The 21482-nt window shown below is 37.4% G+C and overlaps 1 protein-coding gene across 1 annotated transcript; it reads right to left on the reverse strand.

The window, feature by feature from the left end:
• Window positions 1-1400: 1400 nt before the first annotated feature.
• On the reverse strand, window positions 1401-16972 carry xpnpep2 (X-prolyl aminopeptidase (aminopeptidase P) 2, membrane-bound). Its single transcript, XM_067599676.1, has 21 exons — window positions 16762-16972; window positions 16057-16118; window positions 15613-15723; window positions 15447-15510; window positions 14577-14681; window positions 12691-12777; window positions 12379-12522; window positions 11627-11728; window positions 10118-10199; window positions 9755-9956; window positions 8745-8834; window positions 8213-8322; window positions 7948-8025; window positions 6586-6657; window positions 6443-6503; window positions 6075-6144; window positions 5794-5898; window positions 4789-4848; window positions 4553-4629; window positions 4332-4421; window positions 1401-1940 (listed from the first exon to the last, which is right to left on the reverse strand). Exons 1-21 carry the CDS (start codon window positions 16808-16810, stop codon window positions 1740-1742), a joined length of 2022 nt encoding a protein of 673 aa, XP_067455777.1. The 5' UTR covers window positions 16811-16972; the 3' UTR covers window positions 1401-1739.
• Window positions 16973-21482: the final 4510 nt, after the last annotated feature.

The raw sequence follows: 21482 nt of genomic DNA on the forward strand, positions 1-21482 counted from the left end.
GTACTGCGGTGTGAGAATACTCTGTTACAAGAAGAAATCCTACATTCAAACTGTTTAAACTTTGTTTGTTTTTTTGTTTTCTGCATTATTGGCTCTAAAATTTGAGATAAGAGGAGGTTCTGCCTGAAAAATCAATCTCAAACTTGGTGCTGTAAGGTTCCATCTGCAAAGAACCAATCAGTGCTGGGAATGTAAACTGGAGGACCAATCAGGTTGCAGCTACCATATGACCTCACTACTCTGTGACTGGTTAAAGGAGCTGAAAAGATGATAAAATGTTGCTCAAGACCTCCAAATTGATTATTCTTATCTAAATAATTATATATGACACTAATACAAACACCAACTGAATACATTTACTCAAGTACTGTACTTAAGTACAATTATGAGGTAATTGTACTTTACTTGAGTATTTCCATTGTCCTATTTTATACTTCTACTCCACAACATTTCAAAAGGAAATATCATACTTTTTATTTATTTCACAGCTATAGTTACTAGTTTCCTTTTCAGATCAATATTTTATATGTAAATCACATGATCAGTTTGTTAAATATGCATTATCATAGGTTAGACTGTTCAACAGGTCTACCAGGCCAACATTAAAATGCCACCTACATGTACACATATATACAACTATGTGTGATAAATTCACTCTAAATTGGGACATTTTGCATAATGAGTTCTTTTACTCTTGATACTTTAAGTACATTTTGCTGACAATATATTTTTACTAAAGTAAGATTTTGAATGCAGGACTTTCACTTATTTTTTCATTGTGGTATTGCTATTATTATTTAAGTAAAAGATCTGAGTACTTCCACTGCTGCATGGTTATTATCAGGTTTTTGGGGTATCCCCGTTATGTGTTGCGCATGTAAACACCATACATCCGATCCAGGTTTCTCAACAACCTGGGTACTGTTAAAATCATGTAAACAGTGATATAAACAACCAGGTTTCTCATGTTCCATGTGAACGTCATTTCCAGAATATGATCAAAACCAGGATACTCGTGTGCATGTAAACATGCTCAGTTGTGCACACTTGCCCTTAGTGGAATCATTATTATATGATATGTACTTTATATACTACTGGGAGTTTTAATCTGTAGAATTTAATCATATTTTAAAAATTTGCTCTGTGTGAAAAATCAGCATTTCCAAAGTAACTTGGCATATAAATGTAGTAGAGTACAAAGTACAATGTTTTCCTCTAATATTTAGTAGAGTCAAAGTATAAAGTAACATCAAATGGAAATACTCAAGTAAAGTAGAAGTAACTCAAATTTGTACTTACAAATTATACTGTACTTGAGTACTTATTTAGTTTCAACCACTGAGTTTAGTTGTTTAATTGTTGCAGAAGTAGAACTATGACAATAAAAAACAAGTCCTCAGTGGCTTTAAAAGAGAGTTACTTTAATAAAATAGAAATTATATCAGCTGGTCATACAAATGTCCAGTTTAAAAACTCAAAACTTAACACATTAAAAATCACATAAAATATTATTTTTGAACACTTTGAACACCACAATATCAGACATTTACCCATCTAATTGAATTATTAAACAGATATATCCTTTAATTAAAAAAAAACCCAACAAAACGCTACATTGCAGTGCATCTCTCGAACTGGTATAGCTGCATTGTTGTCAGTAGAGACTGCATAGGAGTAACATTAATGTGCAAGTCTGCTGTGAGTGGAGTGAGTGCAGGAGAGATGGAGAGAGGAGCTCCTCAGACGATGTTGTGGAGGAGAGCGACGGCAAGAGCCATGAGGGTCAGAGAGGAGGAACAGACAGACGCAGAGGATTCAGTCTCTGTGAAGGGCTCTGTGTTTAGGAGCATCCACTCCTTCTCCGTGTGTAGTCCCTGTTTGTCCAGCTCAGGACCCAACAGCCTTCGGATCGTCTCGTAGTATGTATTCAGCCATTGCAGCTGGAGGGAGAGGAGACAACTCTCAATGAAAGTCAGGCCAAAAGATGATGAAACATAAAAGCCTACAGATTATGTTTAATATTCCAGCTACATCAGATGAACTCTTCTCCAAGTTATTCCAAAAACACATAGAAATATATCACAATAATGTATCTTCATGTTCTACGGTCAAATACGGTGTTCCACAGGGATCAATACTTGGACCACTTTTAAAACATAAATCATCATGGCTATGCTGACAGTGATGGAAAAACTACTCATATTGTTGACTCAAGTAAAAGTAACAATACTACAATGTAAAAATACTCCAATACAACTCCTCGTAAAAGTAAAGTATTATTAGCTAAATGTACTTAAAGTACCAAATGTAAGTACTCGTCTGCAAAAATGTGGCCCCTGTGCTAGACAGATTGTCATGGTTTTACATTTTTAAGTTATTGTTGCTATTCAACATGTATGTAGCATTTTATTGGTCAAGGTGTAACTTATTTTAACTACTTTATATACAGTTATATACAGGTAGTTTAATACAGCAGCATATTGCAGCCACCATACATAAAAAGCTGATTGTATCTATGGACATCAACTGGATCTTTTTCTTGTTTTAACGACATATGGAAGTTACTTACCAACTTATCATGTTATAATGAGAAAAGTTTGTTTTTTAATTAGATATGATCATTTTTTGAGATAACAAGAACATTTTGTGATATAACAAGATAAAGTGGTATGTTGTTACTACAAGGAAAGTTTCTCGTTAAAACGGAATAATTTAGTATCTTGTGATAAGGAGAAAAGGATGTCATCATAACATGAAACTATCTGTTTAGGGGTTGTGAGACTCTTCTCAAATTTCTGCTTTTTTGTGACATATTTGATAATCTGAATCTAAGGTTTAAAAGGGAAATCTCTCTTTGTTGAAACTGTCGATGACTCAGAGACACCTGAAATGTGTTTTTGGGTTGGGAATCACTTTAGTCTTTCACAATACATTGTATTTTATATGGTTTTAATGTAAAGTTTCAATATGAAAAATAAGTGGTAACTACAGCTGTCAGATAAATGAAAAGGAGTAAAAGGAACAATATTTGCATCTGAAATCAAGTGGAGTAGAAGTATAAAATGTAAATACTCAGGTAGAGTACTAGCACTTCAAAACTTTACATGTACAGTAGTTGAGTGAATGTATTCAGTTACTTTCCACCACTGTATACCAACCACACTCAGATCTATATTTTCCTGTAACAGCTTCTGCTTTAAATGAAAAGAACAAAAATATAGAAGTAGCTTTCACACGTGGTTTTGTTTTCTTAAAGAATGTTTTGGTCACTGAGTTACAGAGAACCTTCACCCCAAGCATAAAGGGGGATTTTAAGAGGAAATGAATACTAATAGGGCAGGAAAATTAAAGACCCAGTCAGTGTCACACTCTTATACCCAAAGGTATTAACAAATCAAAACAGGAAACTGATCATATCTGCGGGGGAAGTAAACTTTCATTACCGCTTGTTGTGCTTGTTGCCAGTTATTTAATTAATATTTCAGGTGAGCACTTCTTAGTAGCTCTTTTAAAAAAGACACAGTGGTGAATTTGCCGGTAACTTCTGATTATCATCTCAACAGGAAGTTAATTATGCAGCTAAATACTATTTTATACTATATACAGAAGCTGAGCTGGGCAGTAACAATTTAAGGGAAGCCTGGACCAGTAATGGTCTAATGACAAAGGAAATAGGAACATTGCTCTGTCTGGTTTTAACTCAGATAGACAGTTGGCTGATTTTTACTTAAGATTTACTCAACATTTCAGACTCACCAACTCTGGTAAGAGTCCAGGGCCTGACAATATCTGCTGCCAGGTTCTTAAAACCTGTGCTGAACAGCTGTGCAGCATCTTTCATATTATTTTTACATTATCTCTTCAGCAACAGAGGGTCCCCAAGTTATGGAAACATTCCACAGTAGCTGGTAAGATTTCAGGATTTTATATTAGGCAGGTGTTCAGAAAGGCTACTTCCCTTCTGGAAGATCTGGACAGAGTCTGAACTGTTACCCTCAGGTCATCGGTTGAAGGTGCCCGTTATGAGGACTAAGAGATATAAGGTTTCCACTGTCTCTACTGCCCTTCAATTGTTAAATGGTAGATAGTATTTTACTGTTGTTTGCACAGACTGCTCATGTGACTTCTGCACTTTGATCTTGATGCTGAATGAACTCCTTTAAATCACTCTGTCCACTATGTCCTGTTGTTTGTTGCTGTCCATCAGTGTTTTGATATTTTATGTGTTTTTGTATGATTTGTGTGTTTTTGTATATCTTGGCTGCAAACCAATTTCCCCGTAAGGGACAATAAAGATACTTTGAACTTTGAATATTAGTTATATTCCTTACCTGTACTGAGCTAAGAAGAGAGGTGTCAATCAGTTTTCTGTCATATGGAACCAGCGACACGGTGTCAAAGGTCAAGTAGTTATTACCATACTGAGGTGAAAGAAAAGCACATTGAGCCAGATGTTATTCACAAAGAAACAAACTCACGTTGCTCATATGAATTAATAACATGATCACAGACGATCAGAGCTCTGACTTGGTTTCTACCACTCTGTAGCTACCTTTGTTCGGGCGGGTACAATCACTACAACATCTTCAATCCGGATCCCAAAGTCATTCTCCTTGTAATATCCAGGTTCTGAGATAAAAACGAAGATATTTTTTCACATCACATGTAGTACTTTTTCTGAGCTACATGTACTGCTACTAAATGTACAACATGTAAAGTTAATTTCCCTTAAAATGAATTTAGTGTTGGGTTATTTTTAGAGGATGTGAACTTATAGAAAAATCTCACCTATAGACGTAAACATGCCTGCTCTGAAGGGAATGTTGTTGCCTTGAAAGCCAACTGGCCCTGGAAATATAATGCAATATTACATAATTAAAATACAGATTATATGCCAGAGTGAGTGAAAACAAAGCTTAGAATACATTCTACATTGTTTTTACTGTTATACATGTTATTATTAATGGAAGTTGGGTGTTTTACTGTAAATCAATATTCATCCATATGTTCCTGCAACCCATCATGCTGTGCGTTGCCATTTAAATGGAAAATGCTCATTTTTGTTCAAGATAAGAACTACATCCTGTGGCTCATTCTCCTAAATTATTCAGGGGTTTTCACCTTCTTTTAATCAAGCAAAGTAAGTATCACATTAGAAGACGGTTTGCTTGGAAAATTAAATGTGTGCTCAAACATGCAAATTACTTGTCAGCTTTTTAATTTTCTCCCTCTCAGTTATTAACGTCAATTTGATGTAAAATGTCAAACAGCCTCTCAAACATCGCAATCATGATGCTCTTGGGCACCATGGTTGAATGATTTATGCATTTGAAATATATTTCAGAGGATGGATTTTTGTTTTAAATTGTGTTATTATAGGTCAATAAAATCATCACTACTGTATAGAATAAATTAAAGCTTCAACAATTAGTCAATTAATGGATTAGTTGCCAGCTATTAAATTAATAGCCAACTACTTTGATAATCGATTAATCGTTTTGAGTAATTCTCAAATGTGAATATTTTCTGGTTTCTTTAGTCTTCTATGACAGTAAACTGAAGTGTAAACTGGAGAAGAGAAGACATTTGAGGATGTTTATGCTTTGGGAAACAATGATCAACATTTTCAGCATTTTCTGACATTTTATAGGCCAAACAACTAATCAATTAATTGAGAAAATAATCGTCACATTAATCAATAGTGAAAATAATCGTTAGTTGCAGCCCTACAATGATACATTTCAAACCTGAGTTGTAAATTGTGAAAAACATGGAAAATAAAGAAGGCCGTACACTCATGAACTCCAAAGTAGTTTCCAACACCGTGTCCTGTGCCGTGGCCGTAGTTCAGGCCGACCTCCCACAGCGCCCGACGGCCGAGCATCTCCATGTTGACACCTGTCGACGGACAAACACCACACATAGAGTCAAACACAGACGCAGACACATCTACTCAAACAACAACAGCAAGTGGAGAAACAGGGCTCTCTAGTGGTTAAACTGGGAAAAGTTTCAGGATAGAAACTGAAAATTGCATTTTGACCTTTGAATGAATAAATGAATTTTATTCCCACCTCTTGTTCCTGAAGGAAATATGGTTCGAGATATCTCGATGTTTCCCATGAGCACTCGAGTGAAGGCCTCCTGTGAAGCGAGACATATGGTTTAATGGTAGAGAGGTTTATTTTAAAGGAATATTTTGGATTATGTAACATTAATGGTTTGTGAAAGAATATATAGTATTTAACATTTAATATTACTGCAAAGAATTTAACATGACTTTTATAATAATGCTAATAAAGAAAAGATTCAGTGGGAGCAGTTTTTTGTATCAGAGGAGAGATAACAGTCCGCTGATCAACTGCGGTATTAAATGCTCTATCATCTCTCATGTTTTGACGGAAAAAAATGTAAATATCCCTTCAAACAGTCACAGTGTTACCTTTTGCATTGCTGTCGGGGTTCCCCAGTGAACTGTCCGAGTGATGTCAGTGGTCCCGTCTCTGTGGTGACAGACAGGATGACTCATTTCAAATGCAACTGATGTGAGGTGTGACTGGAGAGTGAGAGTTTGTTTTTACTCACAGATACTGGCCACCAGAGTCCACCAGGTACATCTCATCAACTGTCAACCTCCTGCTAGTGTCTTTTGATGGGCTGCAAAACAGATAAACAGGAAACAATAGAAACACTGCACCTCTTTTGTGGTGGCTTTAGGACACGTTAAGGATCATATCAGTGTTTACAACATTTTAGCACATTAGTTACATATAGTTTATGTTATTGCTGACCTGTAAATCTTTAAAAATGTCTCACAAATAAGTATATAGTGTCATTTATTATTATTATTACTATTAAAATAGGCTCAGTAATTTCCTAAAACAGCTGAGAATTGTAATTCTTGTCGAATGTTATTCAAACAGGAGCAAAAGGTGTATTTGTGTAGTGAATATTTAAGGCAGCAGGATGGTGTATGTAGGATTGGCACAAAATAAACTACAGCACACATGCTCATGGCACTGAAGGAATATGTCACCCAGTGTGACAGTGTGGCTCATTGATGTGCTTTAATTGTTTATTTTAGCAGTAGAGCTGTTTGGCTCAGAGGAACAAGATATATCACGCTTTGGCTACACAGACAGAACACTTGTTATATCTCGTTGTCACTTGTACCATGGATTTGTTAATTCATTTAGTCTATAATGGAGACATGAAAGCAGATAGTAGTATGTTTTTGTTTTTGTTTTGTTTTTACAAAATGAAAGAAACTGAACAACAGAGATGGTGATAACATATTTTCTGTCCACCGACTTTCAACAAGTAGATCAGCCTGACTGGATACTGATCCAGTATTTTATGGCTGCAGGGCTGGTAGCTTAGCTAAAGACAAGTTTATGCAGGTAGTCAATTAAACTAAAACATAGCGTACGCAGATATAAGTAGTATGACATCAGATTTGCCTGTGCAATATTCCACATTTATCATACAGCAATAAGACAATAGAAAGAGGTTTGCCACTTTGCCAAATTATTACGAGATATAGCTATCGGAGAAAACAAAAGTGCTCTCCTCTTTCTGTTTTGTTTGCACAATGGTTGATGCATTTTCCCGGGAGATTGTACCCGGTGGCAGACAGAAATGCGTAGTGAAAGCAAGGCTTACAGGGAACCAATCTAAACACCAATGGTATCATTATTCTATAGCCATTACACTGTGCAGTCAATATTTACTTCATAATAATAAATTAAAGCTAAAAAAGTTGCCTATTTCCACTTTAAATCTCAGATGTCTGAGATGTCTTTAACACACAAAACTGAGGTAGAAAATCAATTTAAGAACTTATATTGAAAGGCAGAAAAAACACTGTTGCATGAAAAACAAAGATGAGATATATGATCTAAATGACAAAGATGAGGTCAGAGGAGCAACAGTGAGAGTTAATTTTACCTGTAATGGGCAAGTGCAGCATTGGGTCCGCTTGCAGAGATCGTCTCGAAGCTTGGGCCTCTGCTGTCCTTCTGTTTGCTGTAATGATGTTCATATTAGCTATGAAACCCGAATATATATGAAGTGTAATTATAACTCCAGTATTCTAATCACTAGACTTTCACATATTTTTTATCAAATTAATAACAATTTACTTTTATTTTACTTTATGATAGACTTCCTGACTTCCTGTTCAGCAGATACTGTATCTCACATGCGTGCTCACCTGCGACATTTATCGACATATGCTGCAGCAGTCAGCTCAGTCTCCTTCCCCTCGGGCACAGCCTTCTCCAGCCACATCAGCAGCTGGACGACCGCGACTGCATCTCTTATCTAGACAGATTGACACAGTGACGAGGCGAGTGTCAGCTAACGTACTCTCAGCATCAATCACAACTACATAAAACATACAGACTGAAACTTCACATGACATGTTGCACGGCAGCTCAGACATCTTTGGACAGGGTGACAAATGTGTGAAGTTGTGTGTTCACTGAAGTGTTCGAGCGCTCAATGAAAACCATTCATAATGTCCTGCTGGTTTGACAGCCAAGACTGATAAATGAATTCCTGGAATAATAATGCTTTCACATTAAAGGCTTAGAGGCTTACATCTGTTTTTTGTTATTTAAGCTTCACAGAACATAACAAGAGTTTGTAATTATGTGTGTGTATGTAGGCAACATGTGTGTCTTGGAGTGTGTGTCTGTGTGTGTGTGTGTGTGTGTGTGTGTGTGTGTGTGTAGATGACATACATGAGCATCCCTCAAAATTTGCTGCTCAGTCTCATCTTTCACAGCTTTAGCCGTCAGCACAGGAGAATAGGAGGTTGTCATTAGTTTCTCCTACATGATGCAGAGAAACAAAAATAATTAATGCAAAAAAATATGAACTATAATACTATTCACCTTTTTGCATGCATGTACTTCCAAACACTAGATGGATTACAGCTGTTGTAGAGGAATAAATTGTTTATTAGTTGCTGGCAGCTCAGGGAAAGTGATTGATGATGTTGCAACATAATTGTGGTTTGTTAAAACATGAACTTCTTTTCACATATGCAGCTTGATGATCTACAAATGAATTAACTTGACTTATTTAAATGATCTTAAACCTAAATAAATTGATTTTTAACCCTAACCCAAAACATAAACATAACACCTTATAAATGTTGTTGTGACCTACGTGTTAGCAAGCAGCTGCCTGTTAACACGTCCGTGTATCATTCATTCATTTGGAATCGTGTTTCTGGACAAAAGTAAGTCCAATATTCACTCTCGCTTTAGCTCTATTTCAGTCTCCATCAACTCATGAGTAACTCTTTAGCTGCTAAATGTTCCACTTTGTTCACCAGCTAGTCGTTAACTTTGTCTGTCAGCTGTTTGGCGCTCGACAGGTATCGTACAACCAGTTTATCAGAGCTTTATTATCTCTAAAATCATCTGCCTGCTGCTGCTGGACATTGATGAGAGCGCTGAGACCAAACCAAAACAATAAAGTTGTGGGTTAAAATCAAAAAAGTGCTAAGTGACTGCAGAGTCTCATGTTACTCGTAGTCATTTGATCCATTTTTAATATGAAAATATTGATTAGTGCAGCTTTAAAGATCCCAGCAGGGACACATGGTGCTCCTTTAATACAGCAGCAATACAGCAACACAAAAAATCCTTATACTGCATGTACATGTTGACAGATTTTTATTTTAAAACACAGATAGAGAATAAAATGATGAACAGTATATCATGACAAAAGCCAGCAGACATACCTGTGGTGTGATAACCTCATAAAGTGCGTAGTTTGTGTACTCTGTACCGACCCACACTTTGACCCCCGGCTTGGCCACGTAGGTCTGGAGGACATCTCGGACAGAGTCGTAGCTTTGTAGCTTCACGCAGAGGGATCCATTACAGGAGGAATTCAGGTACACCTTCAATTCCTCCGTCACTCTGTCCACGTGTAAAAAGAGCCTGGTAGATGTGGAGGTGTGACAGAAGAAAACGTACAAGAAGTAAAACTCAAGAACCACTGACAATAGATTTGTATTGAGCATATGTAATGAGAGAAACAGACACATAAAGAAGATAATCTGAAAGGACGTTCATTTATAATCCCTGAAAAATGGATTTACCAGATCTCCTCCATTGTCAGCAGTGTGTAGGAGTAGAAGAAGGGATTGTATGGGATGTCGTTGCCGCGCAGATTAAACAGCCCTAAAAAACAAACAAAAAAAAAGCACCACCCCTGAGTGTGAGCTACATTCATTTACATCATCTGCTAGATCCACCTGAGCCAAGGTGCATTGTTTGCATCTAATGCTTGTGTCTGACATACGTAACTTTCAGTGCGTCCCTGTCGCTGGACAGAGACTCACAAGTTCTGAAATCAGAGGTCAGCGTCCTCTACAGTCTTTCTGTGTGCGTTATGAAGTAGATGCTTTTGAATAATTCACTGTTCATTTACAAGGTGATGAACTGAAAGTCCAGTCTAAAATTCAAATCAGTTGAATAATCAGATTGTTGTCAATAGTAATGAATAATAAAGTTAAGTGAACAGATAAATTCAAGTCATTATAGCATTATTATTATCATCTTTAAAAAACATTATCAACACTTATTTTAAAAAAAATAAATCTAAACTGAATCTTTTTGCCTCCTTGAATCTTTTTATATGATATGAGTCTTTTTACTTTGCAATGTTTGAACATTTTCAGGATTGTACTTCACTTCTCATTTACTTCATTTTTAGGAAAACTGCACCCTATTTCAAAACCGTTACAAAATCCAGGTTTTCTTTTCCAGATCCTTTTCAATTACTGATCATAATTTTAGCAATAATTTAGGTATGCTCATATGATAATGTTACTGTACGTTTTTAAAGGCAACAAAAAGGAACAAATTTTGTTTAAAATGATTTGACATGTTTTTCTTTTTGTAGTGATTCTCATTATGGGATGAAGTTCTGCATGTTTAAAGGACCAGTGTGTAGGATTTAGTGCCATCTAGGTGGTGAGGCTGCAGATTGCAACAAACTGAATACCCCTCTCCAAGCCAGTGTTTGTTTTTTCTCTTCTGGGCTACTGTAGAAACATGGCGATGCAACATGGCGGGCTCCGTAGAAGAGGACCTGCTCTCTATGTAGATATAAAAAGCTCTTTCTAAGGTGACGAAAACACAATGATTCTTGTCTGTTCCACTAGATGCCACTAAATTCTACACACTGGTCCTTTAAGTCAAGCTCAACACTATTAACTGATTGTCTTGAGAGGAAATTTTAATTATACTGATGATGGTGAGGAGCTACATGTTCAACAAGACACTGATCTGAAATGAATATATTTATTACATTTATTTGTTCTTCAGGCTCTGTGCTTCAGCACATTTAATCTGAAATAAAGTAATAGATATTATATTAAAGTGCCAAGTTGCAGCTATAATTTGAGTAGGTTTGTGTCTGTGTGGAAAAGACTGTGTGGGAAACAGTCTGAAGAACAAAAAATGTGTCCAACTGTTCAAATACTTACCAAATACCGTCTGGACTGTATAAGAGGCTCATATTAACTGCTTTTTCCGGTGAATTCATCAGTGGTTCAAGGAAAACAATTTTGTTTAGTTTCTTTGGCAAAGTTTGAGTTACTTACAGGCTGTTTCATCGAGCGCTGACAGCAGAAGAGCTGTGGGCTCATAAGGATTGTCCCTCATCTGATGCCGTATGTGCTCCACTTTCATCTGCCAGGACCTTTCTGTGGACACACACACACACACACATTTGACTTTTATTTACGTCCACACGGCAAACACTTAATGCTCATTTGACTGTCTCCTAAGGAAGTTAATAGCAGCACTCCCTCTCTAAATGTGATGCCCCCTGCTACACACAACAGTGTTTTTTTTTTAGCAAGTTAGCCCTTTTCATTGACATTCTTGTCGTCTGCACACTGCTTATCACTTTATGGACTCAACCCAGACTTCCAAATATGAACACAAGCGATTATATCCAAGCCATATGAGACAGCATTTCAAAGTACTTAAACACCTTTATCAAGATTATACACAAACATACACACACAAACACAAGCACACACAGACCATTAGGTTTATGATGCTCTCCATTTGTCCTTTCTTTGACCATAAAGACTAATTAGGCCCAAACAAGTCCAGACGACTTCCTTATAGCCCCATAGCCTTTTCCATTCCCTCTGAGTTAGTATTTGATCTGTCAGTCAGCCATAAAAACATGAATGAGCTGTTTATGGCTGTGTTTGTGGAGCCGCTTAGTGCTTTCTGTCCAGTTTTCAAGTATTTATCAGCACATAGATAAAGGGTACCACACAGGCAGACTAGCAGACGACAGTAGAGACACAAGCTCACACACACATATCCAGAAACTCACGTATGACTCTGTCTGGCAGGCGCGTGAGTTTTTCAGGTGGGATGGGTGGCCTTTCCTTCCACACTTTGTCGACCAGGTTATTAGGAATGGACATCATGCTGCGGTTGCTTGACTCCAGATTGATGCTGTACTCCTCCTGCTTTTCTAATGGAGGAAATTGCAGATGATTAGATGATACTGAACCGAATCGTTCACAAGTAAACAGTCTGCATGGCGTCTGGAGGCTGTGTCAATAATTTTCCATCTTAGTTTGACGAGCACTTTATTGATGTTAACCTGGACTGACAGGACGGAGACAGAACAGAGACTCACTGAGGGAGAAGAGGAAGGGATCAAAGCCGATCTTGCCACCCGATGGGACCTCAGAGATGAGCCACTCTGCCACGCTGCTGATGGACACTGGAGAACATCACACATGACAGACTGTAGTCAAGTTACTATTGACTTTAGAGGATGTGACAGAACAAAAACCAGCTGGGCTACCTGTGGTGAATATCGTGATACCTCATAACAACATTCAAAATGCCAGTTGGATGTGTATTAAACCAAATGAGTAGAAATTGCTTTGTATCAAAATGTGGACTAAAAGATTAGACCTTCAGCATATGTCAGTTTCACTAAACTGCAGTAACATTTTGTACACTACAGTTTCTATCAATGTGATCAGCATGTTAAAGAAAACATAAGCACTTTTTGGCTAAACTATTGCAAATGTGAAGGTTTGAAGGTGCAATGTGCAAAATATGAAAGCAATAATTTACAAATTATATAAATCATTACATTTACACACAATGAAAGGTCACTTTCTGGCCTGTATTTTCTCACAAGGTGACAGGAGTTAATGATTCAAGAGAGTTTCTTTTCAAGTAAAGTATAAGACTGGTGTTGTTGTCTTAGTGTCTAGACATCCAATGAAAAGATCTAAACTCGTCTCTCAATACTTTCCGACTTCCCTTCTCTTTCCTTCTCTGTGGTTCCCAAAACCCAAACCCACTGGTTCCTGAAGATCTTTAAAAACAGGTCACAAATATATAGTTTTATTTTCTAATAGGTATTTTCCTGAAACAGCTGGCCACTGTATGTTTTAGCAATTGCTACTCAAACAGGAGTAAATACTGCATTTGTTATTTTGAGCTGTGGATTAATACACAATTAATGAGCAAGTGAGTATTTATGTGCGACGGAGTCATAATAAACTACAGTGCTCATGTTCACTGTAATATAGAAATATTACAATTACACACAGCCTGTGCAACAGTGTGGCTCACTGATGTGTTTTTAATAGTTTTCGCACAGCAACGGATGAAATATGTCAGACTTTGGCTGCACAAGTAAAATATGGTTGTGGGATCAGTTCACTGTTGGTTTTGGACTTTCCATTGAAAGATTTGATGATAATAAAAAAAGATATAGAATTTCACCAACCTTAACCTTTAAGAAAACAGACAAAACAAGCAAATTATAAACACACATGTGGCATAAAACAGGGAAATGTAGAAACGTTGCAAGTGTCTTATAAAACGCTAAAGCTTGGTGTAGCCGATATCGCCAATGACGCATTCAAACATAAAATGAAAACTGCTCACTTGTTTTTGAACATATGACATTGACAAATTTATAAGTGTTTTACTTGGTTGCTTGGGAATTCTCTTGTTTTTGACTCAAATCTGTTTCCATTTTATTTATGTTCATGACTCAACCTCAGGCCATCTGGATGTCCCAGAGTGTTTCAGTATTTTTCTTACTGTTTTTGCTGTGCATTTTACACCACATACAGTGTGTGTTGTGAAATTGGAAAACATGTTGATTAATTTGCTTGCAATTTATTTATTTGCAGTGTTTTGTTTATTCTCATTTCTGCCTCTGTTTTGTTAAAATTATTATTTCTCTACATGAACGTGCTTAAACTTACTAAGTTAGCCTTTCACTGCAACAAAAGCTGCTTCATGTTAAGTGCAGAGTGTTATAAATATGTGAACACCAGCATCACATGTTCTGTGTTACGAGTGTACAGAAAGACAGAACATTCACTGAGTTTAGCTCGTTTGTGAACTATTTTTATCATGTGAATCCTGTAATGATAGGCTCAGCATTTGTGAAGCTATTTTTACTCAACAACATCAAAACCACAAAGATTTGACTGGAATCCATATGACCTGCATTGTCATAACAAGTAACAACAATATGACCATGCCCACCATCTTTTTCCAGTTCCCAGTTGCAGTCCATCTGTCTCTCAGCTTGAACCCAGTAACGGCTGTCTGTCCACAGCGCGGCCTTGGTCTGAGTAACTACGGCAGTGCCTGGGGAGAGGCGGGACAGAAGCTGTGTTATGGAGAAGCCAGTAGTGACAGTGAATTACAAATGCCTATAAATGTCAGAGTTGACTTCAAGCAATGCGTGATGGGCCAGCCAATCGTGAAAAATGTATGTGTGTGTTTGGGGGAAACAGGAAGGTTAAGAGGAAACACAGATTGAGATTGCAACCTGGTGATGTGTGGTGGATATATAATCAGAATTTGTAATCTTGTACATTGTTATTCCACTGCTGTGCCCTCACATGAGAAAGATGCACTTATAACAAGTAGCAACAGCTCAGTATTTCCCAGAATCCAGATCTGTATGTCTGATTCTTAATGGAGGTCCGCAGAAAGCTGATAAATGAGTCAATTGACAGGAAATATGACTTTGAAAGAGGAGTTTCGTGTAAACAGCACTTTACTGAATTGTAATCTGTTTTATTCTTCCATCTATGAAAAAGCTGAGTACAGAATTATGTGTGATCATTAATTCTTAGTGTTTGAAACAGATCTCGTGATTTACTGGTCAAGTTACTCCGCGAGGGAGTGCGCTGATAAACGAGAAGATGCAGTGATGCAGTGCAACGATGCGGTGAGAGCCATGAAACTGAATTGAACGAGGAGCAGGCTCTATAGTGAGGATGTGGGATGAAAGTAGAGGAGCTGCATGACCACAGCACTCAGACGTGGGGAGTTGAGTCATGGGGAGGAGGAGGAGGAGGAGGAGGAGGACGACGACGACAACGAAGAGGCAGGAAAAGATTATACCTGCGGAGCCTGTAAAGCCGGTCATGAAGGCCATCCTGGCATCACGTGGTGCAATATACTCACTCTGACGGAGAAACAGAATATGTGAGCATCACAAAACACAAACACACACACAAACACAAGGTTTAAACCCTTTTAAATTAATTATGATGGACAGCAAATGTACCAGGTGAGCGTCGGTGCCAGGGATAATGTAGGCAAAGATATTCAAGGAAACCATTTGCTCTCGTAACTCCTGCAGCCGAAGAGTGGTATTTACTGCTGTGCTGGGGAGGTACTGTAACACACACACACACACACACCCACACACACACACACACACACACACACACAGAGACAGAGACAGAAAGCGTGAAAAGTCTTTAGATTTAATCAAAACCTGAAGAGCTGCTGAATCAGTCCTTTCTGTATCTCCCACTGTAATCATTAACTGTTGAACTTGTGCAGTAATAATTAACCATAACTGTATAAAACTCATGCAACACATTTCATGAGAGGCTCGTTTCTTTTTTATGACATTTATGTAATTAGATAATAAGCCTGTAATTAAATAATAAGCCTGTCATGATCACACTTGCTCCCACTCGTCCATTGATTCCATTGATCTTACCGGCGGGGACAGAGAGCAGTTCCTCTCAGTCGACTCATATGCAACAGCAGGGATGGTGTTTCCTGAAACGAGAAGCACGTGCTGACAAGAGACAAGTGACACCAAGTAGTGTACTGAGCTGAGCTACTGTATGTGAGCACATTGTCAGATCAGCACATACTGACCCAGGGACTGTCAGAGCAATCTGTAGAATCAGATTGGACAAAAACATTCAAAGGTCGATCAAAATGAAGGACTCTGGACAAGCTCAACGGAGTCATGCAATTAGTCAGTGTAGTGTAATGTAATCATGTCTGTGTATTATCTGTTAAACAGGGGAAAAGGCAACAGTATTAGTCAGAGCCTTTATCTACTAAGTGAATAAACCAACGGACACAGAAAGAACAGATGGTAATTTGTTATTCCCCCTTTGCAAGAGATGAGTGTTTTATATGTGACAATGTGACCACATATTTGTATAGACGGAGGGTTTTAAATACATGCAATCAGACTGATTTTAATTGCAAAGCAGTCCTGTTATAATAAACTGTTACAAGTGACCTGTTCTTTTTTTTAATTTTTACACCACTTCACAGCTTCTGTCATTATCATAAGCAAATAGAAATATTGATCGTCCCTGTAGCTCAATACAAGTCTTCACACGGAGAGCAGAGACTTGACATTTCTGCACACAGATCAATTAGGAAAAAAATAGGAACTTTTTACCTGTTAGTGCTGCCAGAGATAGAGCCAACAGCCAGCCATAGAAAGGCATCTTGGCGCTGAGAGTCCGTCACGAACAGATTCACAACACAGAGTGGCTACAAAGCAGGTGCTCCGATGTATATGCAGCGTACGTGAGAAAGTGGGTGTGGGTGTCTGGTGAGAGATTGTGTGTGGGTGCCTGCTAGTAAGTGCACGACTGTCCTCTCTCTCTCTGTCTTTCTCTCTCTCCTCCTCCCCTGCCACCACTCACTACCTCTGCGGCCCTCTGATAGGAATCATGAGCAGTCGCTTTGAGGATAGATCTTGGCGCTCAGTAACATTTCTTTTCTCCTCATCATCATTTGACCTCTCATCTGTTTTTTCCCCTCTATCTTACAGAGTTGCTAAACCTTTTATTTCTTCATAGCATTGTGTTGCAACTCAGCAGCTGAGGGTGAGAGATATCCCACTAAGATGCCCAGCCATCTTTGATCAAATAAAAACACTTTTGTACTATTTTTATTTTAATAATATACGCCGATAAAATGCAAGATGCCAAAGCTGCAGTCATGCAAGCAGTATTATTCTGCATAACATGGACAAGGCTATGTGAGAGTATTTGTCTAATCTTTGCATATGAATGCATGCGTGATCATCTGTGTCTGCAGATCTATAGATTGTAGTCAACTCCTTGTAATCCCTTGGAGATGTCCATAGAAAACATTTGTGCTTGCTGTATTTTTAAATCCTTGTATTCAAGCCAACTGCCACTTAGCTGAAGGCAGACGGAGGAGGATGATAAGGAGCAGGATGAAGCAGAGGAAGGGGAACAGTGTATGACCAGAAGATTTATTACAGCACAGATACATTAGTCCGTTAACAAACATCTTTATCTTATTTTATTTTATCAGAGTTCACTCGGGAAGAACACATTGAGGTACAGGAGCCCTTTATTACAAGTGCACCGAGTTTACATCATAAAAACAAACAACATTAAAAAAGAAGTAAAAAAAAGAAAAGAAATAGATACATCAGATAAAATATTAATTGAAACATCAATGCATTATTCAAGTTTCTCTAAAATTAAAAACAAAAACAGTTTTTAATCAGCTAAGTACATTTTTAAACTCAAACACTAAATTAGAGATGTTTCAGTCAGGTTTTAGGATGCATGACAGCACAGAGACAGCCATGCTAAAAGTAATGAATGATATCAGAACAAATCTTGACAGCAACAAGCCTTCAGTTCTGCTGCTATTTGACCTGAGTGCTGCTTTTGATACTGTGGACCACCAGACTCTTGTAGATAGATTAAGTGAGCATGTTGGCCTGTCTGGAATTGTTTTTAACTGGTTTACCTTATATCTTTGCGGAAGAAATCTTTTTGTATTTATAGATAATCACTCCTCCAAACACTATGAGGTTATCTGTGGAGTACCACAAGGATCAATTTTAGGGCTGTTACTTTTTAATTTGTACATGCTGCCCCTGGGCAGTGTCATCAGGAGGCACAGCGTCTCTTTCCACAGCTATGCTGATGACACTCAGCTCTATATGACCATGTCTCCTGATGACACCGGGCCGATTGACTCACTTTTTCACAGTATTTTAGATATAAAGGCCTGGATGTCACAGAATTTTTTTTACAGCTCAACCAGTATAAAACAGATTATTAATAATGAAACAGATCATCAAAAAAGGTTCAGAAAAAGAAACTGGCCTCCAAACTAAACACACTAGGACTCAACCTAAGCCAAGAAGAAAGAAATCAAGAGTGATTTTAATCTCAAGGCTCATGTGCGGGGTGTCACAAAAACAGCATTTTATCATTTGAAGAACATCTCCAAAGTGAGGTAATTTCTCTCTCTGAGCAACACAGAGAGACTGACACATAACTATAGCAGGCTAGACTATTGTATGTATGCTGACAAAGAGCAGGAGGAGAGCACACATTAAGCCTATTTTAAAGTCTTCACATTGGTTACGTGTTAGTTTTCGTATAGATTTTAAAATTCTTTTATTAGTTTATAAGGCTCTACATGGCCTTGCACTAGACTACCTCTCTGAAATGCTTTAGGTTTATGAACCGTGAAGGCCCCTGAGATCCTCCGGTTCTTCTCTTTTAGCTGTTCCACAAAGCACAACAAAAACCTTCGGTGATAATGCTTTCAGCCGTTACGCTCTGAGCCTCTGGAACAGTCCTCCAGAGGACCTGAGAAAATCGTTTATATAAATTATTTTTATGGTTTTATTATTTATACTTATTTTATTTATCATCATCATTTAATTTATTCAATTTTATTTTTATTGACATTTTACTATTTTACTAAACTATTTATTTTGTGTATTTCATAATTTAACTTTTATTAACTTATTACTTATTTTGATTGCTTGTATTATCTTTTACTATTTATATATTATTACCTTAACTACCCATCTTTTATTGTTTATTATTTGTTTGAAAGGTGCTATATGAATAAAATTTGATTGATTGAAGAGCAACACTGCTAAAACATATACAACTAAAATTAATCATGCCCTTAATGAGCTCTCTGACAGTACTGAGTATTGACCTTTAGGATCTGTTGTAAATTATTCTCCATGAGAAAGTCTGAAAACTAACTTTCCAAGCTCAGGATTGGATGGAAAGTGTAAATGAATCTTATCTGCAGAAAGTGTTTGATAAGTTCTGCATCTCCAGGTGAGAAATGATGATAGATAAAATGGTAAGCTATTAATAAGACCTGTGTAAATAAACACAAGCCAATGATACTCTCTTCCTACATGGAGAGAAGGCCTTCCTACATTCTGATAGAGTGAAATGATGTGTAGTGTAAATGTCACCTGTCACAAATAGTGATAAATGGCCTCTGGAGGTTGTAGAGTAGAAGCTGATGCATGATTATTCTGCATAGCCCAGTGTAATGCCTTCTATTTTTTCTATTTTACAGTTTAAGTTTTTACTTTGTTGCCTTGTGTGAAGCACTTTGTTTTTGTAAAATCCTCTACAAATAAAGACTGTTATTATTATTATTGTTATATAAATAGACTTGACTCTGGGTCAATGAGTGCACTGCTGTAAAACCTCCACAGTCTGTTATTGCTAATTTATTAATGCGGTGCATCATATTTATGCACATACTGTACAGCTTGTGATCTACCTGGTGTGAACACATTTTTATCAGGTAACACCTCAGTGGTGCACTTCGATCCATCAGCTTTGATCACGACTTCAAAACCTGGCAAACCTTCAGACTACGGTGCCATACTGCAGAAATCAGACTGTGATATAACATAGTTTTTCTTCTGTCCCCCCTCCCCCTTTCCCTCTCTCTTTCTCTCTCTCAACCCAACCGGTCAAAGCAGATGGCCGCCCACCAAGAGCCGGGGTCTGCTTGAGGTTTCTACCCGTTAAAGGGGAGTTTTTCCTTACCGCTGTCGCCAAGTGCTTGCTCATGGGGGAATTGTTGGGTCTCTGTAAATTAAAGAGTACGGTCTTGACCTGCTCTATGTGAAAAGTGCCTTGAGATGACTTCTGTTGTGATATGGCGCTATATAAATAAAGATTGATTGATTGATTGATTGATATACTGCACAGTGATAGTGTCTCTGTTAATTAAAGGTAGACTGCAATTTATCTTAGTTACAGAGATGTCTGTGGACTTTAAAATCTACAAATATGAGAGGAAAGTGTAATGCTGGTTAGGTATCAGGGGAAGGAAGAAGGAGCTTTTATTCATTTAGTCCTTATTTGCATACAGGGCGTCTTAGGACAGAAGATGTTGTATTGCAGCACAGATTGTAAAGCCCCCTGAGGCAAATTTGTGATTTGTGATATTGGGATATACAAATAAAATTGAGTTCAGTTGACTTGACTATCGAATCTTCATTTTAAATTGTCCCTTTTATTCACTTTGTGAGATGAGCTCAACTTACACCTTTAATCAAAAAAAGTATGAGATTGGAAATGGAAAATAATGTGCTACTGGATATCATCTGCTTACATTTTATTAGAGATATCAAAGTACGGTGCCATAAATAGTTGCTTTTAAATCAATGTGGTGCTTTCAAAGCAGAAGTTCTGCTTTGTTACTGCTCGCAACTGTATTATTAGAGATAAAGTGACCCCGATTTCAAGTTGGAATTGTGTTGAACATTTTATTATCACATTCAGTGAAGGGCCATGAATACACTGCAAACCATCTGATGAGCTCTAATCAGTGTGAAAGCCACACAGTAAAAGAGGACATACTGAAATCTCCGAGATAACTATAAGATTACCGTAGGCTTTTAAAACCAAATTATACATGGCTCAACATAGCTCATATTTAATAAGAAATCACAACCGCATAACAGAAATACATTGGATTGACTCTCTCATTTTTAGGAGATAATGAGATAGTTTTTACACAAGCCTGAAAATATCTATCAAACTGCTTAAAGTGAAATTTTGGACTTGAATGAAAATCCTTTAAGGATGGGTTCACAATTTCAAGCGCCCAAATGAACACTGAAATAGGTTTCTCTTGCCATAATCATTCATCTTGTTGATAATGACCATTAGAAGATCCCTTCATGATGCATTTACAATGTAAGTGATGGAGGATGAAATGCACAGTCCTCCTTCTGTGCAAAAATGTATTTAAAAGTTTATCTGAAGCTAATATGGCCTCAGGTGTCCAAATTAGTTAAATCAAGTAGATATCTTCCAACGTTACAGTCTTTTTAGTCCCTATACTTCA

The sequence above is a fragment of the Thunnus thynnus genome, chromosome 9, assembly GCF_963924715.1.
Source record: "Thunnus thynnus chromosome 9, fThuThy2.1, whole genome shotgun sequence".
Lineage (NCBI taxonomy): Eukaryota > Metazoa > Chordata > Actinopteri > Scombriformes > Scombridae > Thunnus > Thunnus thynnus.

Bases quoted from the DNA above. Each gene is read 5' to 3' on its own strand.
- xpnpep2 (XM_067599676.1), bottom strand. From the start codon at position 16,810: ATGCCTTTCTATGGCTGGCTGTTGGCTCTATCTCTGGCAGCACTAACA. The intron at 9,957-10,117 runs GTAAATCCATTT...CACATCTACCAG, and splicing joins CTGACAATGGAGGAGATCTG to GCTCTTTTTACACGTGGACA. The intron at 1,941-4,331 runs GTAAGGAATATA...CTCTCCCTCCAG, and splicing joins CTCTTCTTAGCTCAGTACAG to CTGCAATGGCTGAATACATA.